The sequence below is a fragment of the Lampris incognitus genome, chromosome 15 (genome assembly GCF_029633865.1).
Source record: "Lampris incognitus isolate fLamInc1 chromosome 15, fLamInc1.hap2, whole genome shotgun sequence".
Lineage (NCBI taxonomy): Eukaryota > Metazoa > Chordata > Actinopteri > Lampriformes > Lampridae > Lampris > Lampris incognitus.
The window spans coordinates 48,921,849-48,936,531 of record NC_079225.1 but is presented as its reverse complement, the minus strand read 5'-3'; the positions used below and the strand labels follow the sequence as shown (position 1 = coordinate 48,936,531).

At 44.8% G+C, this 14,683-nt stretch overlaps 1 protein-coding gene across 1 annotated transcript in view; it reads left to right on the top strand.

Annotated features, from left to right (window-relative positions):
- The first annotated feature begins 10,014 nt into the window (after positions 1-10,014).
- cep170bb (centrosomal protein 170Bb) overlaps positions 10,015-14,683 on the top strand; it is a 66,119-nt gene continuing 61,450 nt past the window's right edge. The window contains exons 1-2 of the mRNA XM_056294248.1: positions 10,015-10,119; positions 13,698-13,787. Coding sequence (XP_056150223.1) covers positions 10,015-10,119; positions 13,698-13,787 — 195 coding nt within the window. The remainder of the gene's footprint in view (positions 10,120-13,697; positions 13,788-14,683) is intronic.

Below are 14,683 nucleotides of genomic sequence, written 5' to 3'. Positions count from 1 at the left end.
TCATCAGCCTTTCTTTTAAGGGTCTAAAGGCCTCCTCACACTCATTAGTCCACAAAAAGGGTGGGTCAAGCCCCAGGCTCCCCCCCCCTCTTTTTCTTTCTGGAGTCACCAATGGTTAGACGGTATAAAGGAGCAGCTAAGGCAGAGTATCCACTAATGCACCACCTGTAATATCCAGCAAATCCGAAGAACTGCGGAACTTCTTTCCAATTTGTGAGTCTCACCCAGTCCTTAACCTTGTTGATCTTTTCCGGGTCTGTCCTGATCCCCTCCGTGGACACCAAGTGACCAAAATACTGAACATCCTTTCTCGCGAGCTGGCACTTGGAGGGCTTAAACTTCAAGCCATGTTGATGCTGATGTTTGATCGGCTTCAAGAAGCCGATCAAACATCAGCTGCAACCTCTCCAGATGCTTGTCAATGGTTTTTGAGAACATGATGAGGTCATCTAGATAAATTAGGAGGTGGGTAAAGTTCAGATCCTGAAAGGTGGACAGAGCATTCTGCAGCCCAAGGGGCGTTCTGTTTGCCTCGAACAGCCCCATCAGAATGTTGAACGTTGTTTTGTCCTTGTTGTGCTCTGCCACTTCTACCTGCCAGTAATGAGACGTGAGGTCAACTGTGGATATGTGTTTTGTTTGCCCCAGCACCGCCTCTATTCTGGGCAGGGGAAATTAGTCTCTTGTGCAACAGGAGTTCACCTTTCTGTAGTCACGCATAACCTTAGTGATGTCATCTTGCACTGTTTTTGTGTGGCCATAGTCCGTGGGATGCTGGGAGAACACGCATTCCTCTCCACAAGCTCTTTAAGGAGGGAGCATTGGTGTTCATTCTCCACTGCCGCCTCCCTTAGGTCCACCCCGCCACTTGCCACCACTGGATCCAGACTCAGGAATGCCTCTCCACTCCCACGATTTTGATGTCCGCCCTGCTTGTTGTTCAAAAATTCCACAACATTGTCCACCAGGAAAGCATTGGCCAGATGTGTATGTGGCTTGATCATAATAGCATGCTGGGGCAGGTTCATCACTCTGACAAGGGCACAGCCTCACTTTACATCAAGAGCTTTGACAACTAAAAAGTCTTGAGGGAGCTTCAGGGAAGGGTGGCCTTCAATCAGGGCTGTGCAAGTCTTTCTTTGTGGGCCAATGTTGATGCTACACCTTAGATCCATCTCTTTCCCCCCAGGAATGCATATCTTACAGCCAGTGTACACAGCCGGGGACATCATGTCATCCGTTTCACTATGTTCAGCGCTCCCAATCTCCAGTAGGGCAGTGTACCACTCCAGATAGCTTTCCTTGACCCGGTGAAGGAACTGCTGGCCATAGGCTGTTTGGAGGTGGAACTGCTGGCCATAGGCTGTTTGGAGGTGGCTCCTGGGGGCATGAATGACATTGGTTCCCACAAGCAGAGAGGAACGATACTCAGAATCAAGGACAATAAATGCTGGAAAAGTCTTGAACTCTTTACCCAGCACTTTCAAGTTAATGTGCAGGACACCATAGTAGGATGCACTCTGACCTGCTGTGCCCTCTATGGGTATTTTAGAGGCTCTTAGCCTTTGTTTCTGGAGCATGGGGTGGTTCTGCCAGTATCTGTGAGTGATACTGGTTACCTGAGAGCCCTGCACTTTACTCCATTGACTTCCACCTCCCCCTCATACCTGGGACCCACCAAGGGGGTGTCCTCTCCTCCATCACACATATTCATAACCTGCAGTGGGGGGTGTTGCTGCTTGCCCCATGGTTGCTCTGGTTACCATGGGCTCTAGGCGTTTAAAGGCTGTGCTGAGTGAGGTGGGTTCCCCTTTTCAGGGGTCATAGGCTGGGGTTGGCAGACCCAGGCCATATTGGAATCTGGGAGCACCGCTCTGCTGACTTGGGCTATATGTTCTTGCTTCCCACACCGGGGGCATGTGACGCTTACGCACTGAATTCTTGGACTGGATGGATGTTTTCAATTTAAATATTGTAGAAAATTCAGGGGGCAGCCGGGAACCACCGCAGCCGGGATGCAAACCGGGGTTGCTCACACCACAGGTGACTGCGCTAACCAGTCAACTAAAGGGTCTGACCCATTAGCCAAGGGCTAGTGAGTCTAGTCATCCGTGATCGTTACAATGTTTTAGGGATGCTGTGGGCCACCATGCTTACCTTACGAGGTAGTCAACCAATTTAAGGAAAGATGGCGTCCCACACGGAACACTTATCAGTATACAGTGTCCTGTAAGGGACAAACAGCGACAACTGCTGAACTCTCAGGGCAATAGACAGCACAATATCGACCTCCAGTGGCCCACCCAGGCTACTGCCCTACACATGTATTTGTTGTTGTTAAAATATTTACATTTGTAAAACCTATAACATAGTTATGTGACATTTAAAAAAAACGTGTTTATAGATTGCTTTGCATATTTGCAAATCATTCTGTATTTTGGGGACGTGTCTTTACACAACACATAAAAAACTACATGTTTGTGGATAGTGGGATATTTGTAGATCATGGTACACATTTGTGGATTGCCTTCTGTTGGTTACAACTATTAAAGTCCAATAAAAACTTCCATATTTACAGAGCTGGGGCGAGGGGTGTGTGTGTGTGTGTGTGTGTGTGTGTCTGTGGGGGGGGTTGATTAAAAGGCTAGTGCTAACCACCCTCATTACCATTCATTGTATTATGCAGAGATAATGACTGTATGGGCAGAGGCAGCTCCATGGGCCTGAGAACGCCTAAGTCTGGTTCTGATCAGTCTGGTCCTGATCAGTCTGGTTCTGATCAGTGTCGTTCTGATGAGTCTGGTCCTGATGAGGCTGGTTCTGATGAGTCTGGTCCTGATCAGTCTGGTTCTTATGAAGGAGACAGCTGTTACTCTGATGCGTGTCACTAATCCAAAACACGCGGCTTGTCTTCACATCAGCAGACGGTAACGTGTTTGAATGTTCGCGGATGATTGTTTGATATCGTGTTTGATATAACGTGGTCTGATAGTCATCAAAATAACGTCTTAATAAAACGTTCACTGGCCAAAGAGAATCTCCGCTGCTGTGGTGGGAAAAGCGGGATGACGTCATTGAAGACGGGCACGCGGGGCAGGTGACGCGCAGACGCGCCGCCTCACCCACAGCTCTCCCCGTCTCCGCGTGTGCACGAGATCTTCTGGAATAACGGACGAGATCTTCTGGAATAACGGACGAGATCTTCTGGAATAACGGAGGTCGTCTCAGCGATAACATCCGAAATAACGACTGAAATACACGTGCTGCTGTTCCGGTTTCATCAAAACCCGTTCGCAGCCAGTGGGCGGCAGGTGGATCCTGGTTCCGCCCCGGGCGCCCAGCAGCAGCGGCCGACCGGCACCGTGTGTCCTGGTTCCGTTCCAGCGAAAGGAGGAAACCTGCCGAGCCTCGACCGGACCCGGGATCCTCCAGAAGGATCTTCTGTCGCAGCGCGGCGGCGCATCTGGACTGTAGGTGAGGCTGGAGGACGCTGGGCGTGGACCGACCGTGTTCTGGCACGTTCACCTTGGCGGCAGGGTGCGCGTGTCTCTGAGAGACAGGGACAGACAGACAGAGAGAGGGAGAGAGAGACAGACAGAGACACAGAGAGAGAGACAGACAGACAGAGAGAGAGACAGAGAGAGAGAGAGGGAGAAGTGGGCCTGTTCTCCGTGTGATAGACCGAACACGCCTTTCGCGTCTCATTGGATTTAACTGGAGGCCCACCAGACCATCACGTGTAACGCGGTGGGCTCCTTCTGTGATATTTTCATTCGTGTTTCTGCACATTTAGAATGAGGGGACGGTAAATAAATGAGGGTACGGTAAATGAGATGACGTTGTTAGCCGTAAAGCTAAATCTGATCTTCACCTGGTCAGATTCCATTCTGTTGGATGATGATGATGATGATGATCTGCACAGGTTTCTAGAGAAAATGTTGACCTGCTTCAAGGGCAAAGAAAAAAACAGCTTACGCACATACACACACACATATGTATGTGTGTGTGTGTGTGTGTGTATATATACATATATATATACGTATATACGTATATATATGTATATATACATACAATATGCGATGTGTGTATACATAGTATATATGTATACATATGCACATATATGCTATATGTATATATGTATATAGTATGTATATTTTATATACATATATGTGTACGCATACGTGTGTGTATACAATATATACATACACATATATGTATATGTGTGTCTATATATGTATACACATATATATACATATTTATGTATATGTATACACATATGCATGTATATATGTATGTATGCACAAATATAGACACACATATATACATGTATATGTGTATATATTACTATGCGTGGTTAGCTGTGCAGACTGGACACATATATACATGTATAATCCAGTCAAGTAAATTCTTTGTGAGACAGTACAAGCCTGTTTCATGTCATAAGCAATCATCAACTGTCAATAAAATGATATACATACACATGTATATATGTAATATATACATGTATATGTATATATCACTATGCGTGGTTAGCTCTAAAGACTGGATATATATATAACTATATATAACTATAACTATATATATATATAAATAACTATATATAAATAACTATATATATATAACTATATACATATATAAATATATATAACTATGTGTGGCTAGCTGTGCAGGCTGGACACATATATACATATATATGTATCTATTACTGTGCGTGGTTAGCTGTGCAGGCTGGACACATATATACACTCACTGGCCACTTTATTAGGTACACCTTGCTAGTACCGGGTTGGACCCCCTTTTGCCTTCAGAACTGCCTTAATCCTTCGTGGCATAGATTCAACAAGGTACTGGAAACATTCCTCAGAGAGTTTGGTCCATATTGACATGATAGCATCAAGCAGTTGCTGCAGATTTGTCGGCTGCACATCCATGATGCGAATCTCCCGGTCCACCACATCCCAAAGGTGCTCTATTGGATTGAGATCTGGTGACTGTGGAGGCCATTTGAGTACAGTGAACTCATTGTCATGTTCAAGAAACCAGTCTGAGATGATTCGAGCTTTATGACATGGCGCGTTATCCTGCTGGAAGTAGCCATCAGAAGATGGGAACACTGTGGTCATAAAGGGATGGACATGGTCAGCAACAATACTCAGGTAGGCTGTGGCGTTGACACGATGCTCAATTGGTACTAAGGGGCCCAAAGTGTGCCAAGAAAATATCCCCCACACCATTACACCACCACCACCAGCCTGAACCCTTGATACAAGGCAGGATGGATCCATGCTTTCATGTTGTTGACGCCAAATTCTGACCCTACCATCCGAATGTCGCAGCAGAAATCGACTCATCAGACCAGGCAACGTTTTTCCAATCTTCTATTGTCCAATTTTGGTGAGCCTGTGCGAATTGTAGCCTCAGTTTCCTGTTCTTAGCTGACAGGAGTGGCACCCGGTGTGGTCTTCTGCTGCTGTAGCCCATCTGCCTCAAGGTTCGACGTGTTGTGCGTTCAGAGATGCTCTTCTGCATACCTCGGTTGTAATGAGTGGTTATTTGAGTTACTGTTGCCTTTCTATCAGCTCGAACCAGTCTGGGCATTCTCCTCTGACCTCTGGCATCAACAAGGCATTTTCTCCCACAGAACTGCCGCTCACTGGATATTTTCTCTTTTTCGGACCATTCTCTGTAAACCCTGGAGATGGTTGTGCGTGAAAATCCCAGTAGATCAGCAGTTTCTGAAATACTCAGACCAGCCCGTCTGGCACCAACAACCATGCCACGTTCAAAGTCACTTAAATCACCTTTCTTCCCCATTCTGATGCTCGGTTTGAACTGCAGCAGATCGTCTTGACCATGTCTACATGCCTAAATGCATTGAGTTGCTGCCATGTGATTGGCTGATTAGAAATTTGCGTTAACGAGCAGTTGGACAGGTGTGTCTAATAAAGTGGCCGGTGAGTGTATATATACGTATATATGTATATATTACTATGCGTGGTTAGCTGTGCAGGCTGGACACATATACGTATATATGTATATATTACTATGCGTGGTTAGCTGTGCAGGCTGGACACATATACGTATATATGTATATATTACTATGCGTGGTTAGCTGTGCAGGCTGGACACATACGTATATATGTATATATTACTATGCGTGGTTAGCTGTGCAGGCTGGACACATATATACGTATATATGTATATATTACTATGCGTGGTTAGCTGTGCAGACTGGACACATATACGTATATATGTATATATTACTATGCGTGGTTAGCTGTGCAGGCTGGACACATACGTATATATGTATATATTACTATGCATGGTTAGCTGTGCAGGCTGGACACATATATGTATATATTACTATGCGTGGTTAGCTGTGCAGGCTGGACACATATATGTATATATTACTATGCGTGGTTAGCTGTGCAGGCTGGACACATACGTATATATGTATATATTACTATGCGTGGTTAGCTGTGCAGGCTGGACACATGTATACGTATATATATGTATATATTACTATGCGTGGTTAGCTGTGCAGGCTGGACGTATATATGTATATATTACTATGCACGGTTAGCTGTGCAGGCTGGACACATGTATACGCATGTGTGTGTGTGTATGTATATATATATATATATATATATATTACTATGCGTGGTTAGCTGTGCAGGCTGGACACATACGTATATATGTATATATTACTATGCGTGGTTAGCTGTGCAGGCTGGACACATGTATACGTATTTATGTATATATTACTATGTGTGGTTAGCTGTGCAGGCTGGACATAGTGATGCTGTTTTCTGGGAATGTTGACGAGGTGAACAAACAGGATAAGTGAAACGTAATCAAAGTATCTCGAGTAGTCTGATTAAATCTAGTTTTCTATAAACTGAATTCATGAATGGGACTCATGCAGTTCATCATAGTCTGAATCAGTCAGGCTATGATGAACTCACGTGTTATTTTAAACCACTACGCTCTCCTTTAAACCTGATTACATCATTTCTTTTGTTCACTAGCTTGCTATCAGGTTGGATGGTGAGTTCCCGCTGATTAAACGGGTGTCGGTCCATAAAGAAGAGGTTTAAAAGGGATTAGAACATACTTCTTCAGGGTTCCCTGCACATCTTTTTCTCACCTAGACACCAAAACACCCAGATGTGCAGCTTGTCATGCTGGTTTTAACACTGAGACCTGTCACTCAGAGCAGAACCACTTCACAGTACTGGTGCTTATGGGCAGCTGGCCAGTACAATCACAGTGTCCCAGTTCCAGAGACTGGTCAGTGGGGTCATGAGTTCCAGGACAGATTTTATTCAGATCATTTCCACCTGGATCTCCTGTACAGTTCTGCTTTATTACCCATACTTCCCTGTCACGAGTATCTGGCAGGTCTATGTAAACAGAATCAAACGTACAGACGGCAGGTGGGACATTTGGATTAGCTGGACGATGCTCGCGGTGGCTAAACACTTATACTGGAATTCTTCTGTCAACACTTGGAGCTGTCAGAAAGTTGAGTTTAACAGTTTTGATTCGTTTATATGAAGGGAACATGACTGGATGCTGCACAGACATATAGGGACATGAAGTGTGTTGCCCAGAGGCACAGCAGCAAACTCTCTGTATCTGAAACCTGAGCCCACAACCCTCCCAACATCAGCCCAGTTAAAACCAGTAACACTCTACTGTGTTTAAGCTTTTCCTTTTGGAATAGTAAGATGTTAGGTTCATACTCCTGCCTGTGCCCCTGAGCAAGGCAATGGAAAGAAGAACTGGAGTTACTCCCCGGGTGCTGCAGCTGCCCACTGCTCCTATACAATAGGATGGTTACATGCTGCTATACAACAGGATGGTTACATGCTGCTATACAACAGGATGGTTACATGCTGCTATACAACAGGATGGTTACATGCTGTTATACAATAGGATGGTTACATGCTGCTATACAATAGGATGGTTACATGCTGCTATACAATAGGATGGTTACATGCTGCTATACAATAGGATGGTTACATGCTGCTATACAATAGGATGGTTACATGCTGTTATACAACAGGATGGTTACATGCTGTTATACAATAGGATGGTTACATGCTGCTATACAATAGGATGGTTACATGCTGCTATACAATAAGATGGTTACATGCTCCTGTACAATAGGATGGTTACATGCTCCTATACAATAGGATGGTTACATGCTCCTGTACAATAGGATGGTTACATGCTGTTATACAACAGGATGGTTACATGCTGCTATACAATAGGATGGTTACATGCTCCTATACAATAGGATGGTTACATGCTCCTATACAATAGGATGGTTACATGCTCCTGTACAATAGGATGGTTACATGCTGTTATACAACAGGATGGTTACATGCTGCTATACAATAGGATGGTTACATGCTGTTATACAATAGGATGGTTACATGCTGCTATACAATAGGATGGTTACATGCTGCTATACAATAGGATGGTTACATGCTGTTATACAACAGGATGGTTACATGCTGTTATACAATAGGATGGTTACATGCTGCTATACAATAAGATGGTTACATGCTCCTATACAATAGGATGGTTACATGCTCCTATACAATAGGATGGTTACATGCTCCTGTACAATAGGATGGTTACATGCTGCTATACAATAGGATGGTTACATGCTGCTATACAGTAGGATATTTACATGCCCCTATACAACAGGATGGTTACATGATGCTATACAATAGGATGGTTACATGCTGCTATACAATAGGATGGTTACATGATGCTATACAGTAGGATATTTACATGCCCCTATACAACAGGATGGTTACATGCTGCTATACAACAGGATGGTTACATGCTGTTATACAATAGGATGGTTACATGCTGCTATACAACAGGATGGTTACATGATGCTATACAATAGGATGGTTACATGCTGCTATACAATAGGATGGTTACATGCTGTGCCATGGAGAGCCATGTGTATGCAGGTTTTCATTCCATCCCGACTCCACACCAGGTAATTTCACTGATACATTCTTCCTGTTTGGTTGAAGGGTTGCTAATACACATGGCTCTCCATGGCACATGGTTAGCCACCCTGTCCTATGCAATAGGATGGTTACATGCTGCTATACAATAGGACGTTTACATGCCCCTATACAATAGGATGGTTGCATGCTGCTATACAATAGGATGGTTACATGCTGCTATACAATAGGACGTTTACATGCCCCTATACAATAGGATGGTTACATGCTGCTATACAATAGGATGGTTACATGCTGCTATACAATAGGACGTTTACATGCCCCTATACAATAGGATGGTTACATGCTGCTATACAATAGGATGGTTACATGCCCCTATACAATAGGATGGTTACATGCCCCTATACAATAGGATGGTTACATGCTGCTATACAATAGGATGTTTACATGCCCCTATACAATAGGATGTTTACATGCAGAAGACACATTTATTGTAAGAATACAATGACAGGTAAAGTGGCTTAAAACTGAACAGTAAGATGGAGCTTCAGGGAGCTCCACAGACAGAACAACACTGAGAGACAGAGGGACAGACAGTTTCTGTGCACATACTGGATGTTAAGTGAAGGCAAAACAATGAACAACTCGTGTTTATCTGAATATCCCTCAGGATGTGTTCTGGCTGTTATAATGGAGGGGGGGGGGTTTCCTCTAGTCTGTCTGCTGGTCCAGATAAAGCAGAACCTGTCTGTCTGTTTATCTGTCTGTCTGTCTGTCTGTCTGTCTGAAATGGTTCATCATCATCATCATCATCATCATCTTCATCCTGTCTCTCGTTGTCACTTCCTTGCAGGTAAAATATTAGACAGAACATAAATTGACAACACATTACAGAACAGTGTAAAACTACTGTAGCAGTATACACACAGTATTGAGTTGTGGGCCCAGCATGTACCTCAGTGTCACCGCTCTCTCCTTCATTTCCCAGGATGCTCTGGGGTTTCCCACCAGCCCTGTGAAGATGAGTGTGACCTCCTGGTTCCTGGTGAGCAGCTCTGGGACTCGCCACCGTCTGCCCAGAGAGATGATTTTCGTGGGCCGGGAGGACTGTGAGCTCATGTTACAGGTGAGACATCACACCTGCAGTCCACTCTCACTACCAGAACATCTTCTCAGAACACCTGCAGTCCACTCTCACTACCAGAACATCTTCTCAGAACACCTGCAGTCCACTCTCACTACCAGAACATCTTCTCAGAACACCCACAGTCCACTCTCACTACCAGAACATCTTCTTAGAACACCCGCAGTCCACTCTCACTACCAGAACATCTTCTCAGAACACCTGCAGTCCACTCTCACTACCAGAACATCTTCTCAGAACACCTGGCATCCACTCTCCCTACCAGAGCTACTTCTCAGAACACCTGGCATCCACTCTCACTACCAGAGCTACTTCTCAGAACACCTGCAGTCCACTCTCACTACCAGAACATCTTCTCAGAACACCTGCAGTCCACTCTCACTACCAGAACATCTTCTCAGAACACCTGGCATCCACTCTCCCTACCAGAGCTACTTCTCAGAACACCTGCAGTCCACTCTCACTACCAGAACATCTTCTCAGAACACCTGCAGTCCACTCTCACTACCAGAACATCTTCTCAGAACACCTGCAGTCCAATCTCACTACCAGAACATCTTCTCAGAACACCCACAGTCCACTCTCACTACCAGAACATCTTCTCAGAACACCTGCAGTCCACTCTCACTACCAGAACATCTTCTCAGAACACCTGCAGTCCACTCTCACTACCAGAACATCTTCTCAGAACACCTGGCATCCACTCTCCCTACCAGAGCTACTTCTCAGAACACCTGCAGTCCACTCTCACTACCAGAACATCTTCTCAGAACACCCACAGTCCACTCTCACTACCAGAACATCTTCTCAGAACACCCACAGTCCACTCTCACTACCAGAACATCTTCTCAGAACACCCGCAGTCCACTCTCACTACCAGAACATCTTCTCAGAACACCTGCAGTCCACTCTCACTACCAGAACATCTTCTCAGAACACCTGCAGTCCCTCTCACTACCAGAACATCTTCTCAGAACACCCACAGTCCAATCTCACTACCAGAACATCTTCTCAGAACACCTGCAGTCCACTCTCACTACCAGAACATCTTCTCAGAACACCCACAGTCCACTCTCACTACCAGAACATCTTCTCAGAACACCCACGGTCCAATCTCACTATCAGAACATCTTCTTAGAACACCCACAGTCCACGCTCACTACCAGAACATCTTCTCAGAACACCCACAGTCCACGCTCACTACCAGAACATCTTCTCAGAACACCCACAGTCCACGCTCACTACCAGAACATCTTCTCAGAACACCCACAGTCCACTCTCACTACCAGAACATCTTCTCAGAACACCCACAGTCCACTCTCACTATCAGAACATCTTCTCAGAACACCAACAGTCCACGCTCACTACCAGAACATCTTCTCAGAACACCTGTAGTCCACGCTCACTACCAGAACATCTTCTCAGAACACCCGCAGTTCACTCTCACTACCAGAACATCTTCTCAGAACACTTGCAGTCCATGCTCACTACCAGAACATCTTCTCAGAACACCTGCAGTCCACTCTCACTAACAGAACATCTTCTCAGAACACCTGCAGTCCAATAAGCATCTTTAGCTCATCAGACAGGACCAGTCCTCCTCTCCCATTCTAGCTGCTTCTAAAAACGATGGGAAAAATACTACTACTACTACTGCTGCTGCTATTAGTACTACTACTACTACTAGTACCACTACTACTACTGGTACTACCACTACTACTAGTGCTACTACTACTACCACTATTACTAGTGCTACCACCAGTGCTACTACTGCTACTACTACTATTGCTACTACCACTACAAGTAGTACTACCACTAATATTACTAGTAGTACCACTATTTCTAGTGCTACTACTACTACTATTACCACTATTAGTACTACTACTACTACCGCTACTACCACCACCGCTACTACTACTACTATTGCTACTATCACTACTACTAGTGTTACCACTAATGCTACTACTACTACTACTACTACTACCAGTACCGCTATTAGCACTGCTATTACTACTACCACTACTACTAATACTACCACTAATAATACTACATTCACTACTACTACTACTACTACTACAATGAAAACAACTACTACTACTAAAACTACTACCACCACCACTACTAATCAGGATTCAAGAACACTTTGTCATTTCATTTCATGCACTTGTGTACATGAAATTAATTGAAATGCTGTTTCCCCCAGCCCACAGCAGTACAACACAAAGACAAATACACATACCAAAACTACAAGAAAACACAAACCCAAACTAGCACTTATTCTACGTAACACATAATTAACACATATAATACAACTACTATGGGCGGTATGGTGACCCAGTGGTTAGCAGGACTACTACTACTACTACCACTACCACTAATAATACTACAATCAGTACTATCACTATTACTACTACTACTAATATTACTAATACTACTACTACCAGCACTACTACTAATACCACTACCACCATTACTACAACTACTACTAATAATAATAATAATACTTCAACCACTACTACTACTATTGCTAATACTACTACCACTACTACTACTACTACTACAAGGACAGCATGGTGGCCCAGTGGTTAGCATTGTTACTTCACAGCAAGAAGGTCCCAGGTCCGAACGCCAGGACATCCCAGGTCCTTTCTTCTGTGGAGCCTGCATGTTCTCCCTGTGTAATTTTCTCCAGTTTCCTCCCAGCATCAACAAGACCTGCATGTTAGGGTTCATACTCCTGCCTGTGCCCCTGAGCAAGACAATGGAAAGAAGAACTGGAGTTGGTCCCCAGGTGCTGCAGCTGCCCACTGCTCCTATACAATAGGAAGGTTACATGCTGCTATACAATAGGAAGGTTACATGCTGCTATACAATAGGATGGTTACATGCTGCTATACAATAGGAAGGTTACATGCTGCTATACAATAGGAAGGTTACATGCTGCTATACAATAGGAAGGTTACATGCTGCTATACAATAGGAAGGTTACATGCTGCTACACAATAGGATGGTTACATGCTGCTATACAATAGGATGGTTACATGCTGCTATACAATCGGATGGTTACATGGTCCTATAAAATAGGATGGTTACATGCTATATAGAAGACATGCTGATTCCTTACAAACCAGCAAGAACTCTCAGGTCCGATGGCAGTGCTCTTTTAACCATCCCTCGTGCTAAGCCTAGAGCAGGGGAGGCTGCATTTTGTATTTACGCTCCAAGTAGATGGAACACCCAGTCTGAGGACCTGAGAGAGGCCCTCACACTGGACACATGTATTAGCAGGTTAAACACCTTACTTTTTAAAACAGCCTATGGGTAAGTTTGTGTGTGTGTGTTTTGTATATTTTACCTGCTGATATGCATATTTATTTTCTACGTTTTCATTTTTATGATTCTTCCAATTGTATTATTACTTCACGTAAAGCACATTGTGTTGCCCTGTGTATGAAATGTGCTGTGTAAATAAAGTTTGACTTGACTAAGCTAGTACCTACTGATACACATGGCACACTGATATCAAATGTTAAGGATGTTGTCTTGTGTCTCTCTGCCAGTCTCGCAGTGTGGACAAGCAGCATGCCGTCATCAACTACAGTCCTGCCACAGATGAGCACCTGGTGAAAGACCTGGGCAGCCTCAACGGGGTGAGATTAGCAGCCGACATCCCGCCGTCCATTACATTATAGTCATTTAGCCGACGCTTTTATCCAAAGCGACTTACAATAAGTGCATCATTTAACGTAGGAGATCAGGAGAACTACTTGTCATCGGAGGTCATAAGTGCATCAACACAAGCATATAAGAGCAAAACCAGTGCTACAGTAAAAGTGCAAGAAAGAGATTTTTTTTGTTTTTTTAATGAGTGAATACAATAAGTGCTAAGAGCAAGTAACAGGGTAGTAGTTCTTAAAGAGGTGAGATTTCAACCTGTGCCGAAAGATGGGCAGCAACTCTGCTGTCCTGACATCAGTGGGGAGTTCATTCCACCACTGTGGGGCCAGGACAGAACAGAGCCGTGACCGGGTCTATCGGCAGCAGGGGCCTCTGAGCGACGGGGCAACCAGGCGTCCCGAGGTGGCAGAGCCAAGTGGTCAAACGGGGGTGTAGGGCTTGACCATGGCCTGGAGATAGGAAGGAGCTGTTCCTTTCACTGCCCTGTAGGCTAGCACCAGAGTCTTAAACTGGATGCGAGCAGCTCCTGGGAGCCAGTGTAGGGACATGAGAAGGGGAGTTGTGTGGGAGAACTTAGGGCGGTTGAACACCTGACGAGCTGCAGCTTTCTGAACAAGCTCCAGAGGTCTGATGGCCGACGCCGGGGCGCCAGCAAGGAGGAAGTTGCCGTAGTCCAGCCGGGAGATGACCAGAGCCTGGATGAGCACCTGTGCCGTCTCGTCGGTGAGGAATGGGTGCATCCTCCTGATGTTACAGAGGAGAAATCTGCAGGAGCGAGCAACCAATGCAACGTTTTCAGCAAACGACAGTTGGTCGTCTAAGATCACACCCAGATTCCTCACAGTCTGATTTGGCATCACCACGGTGT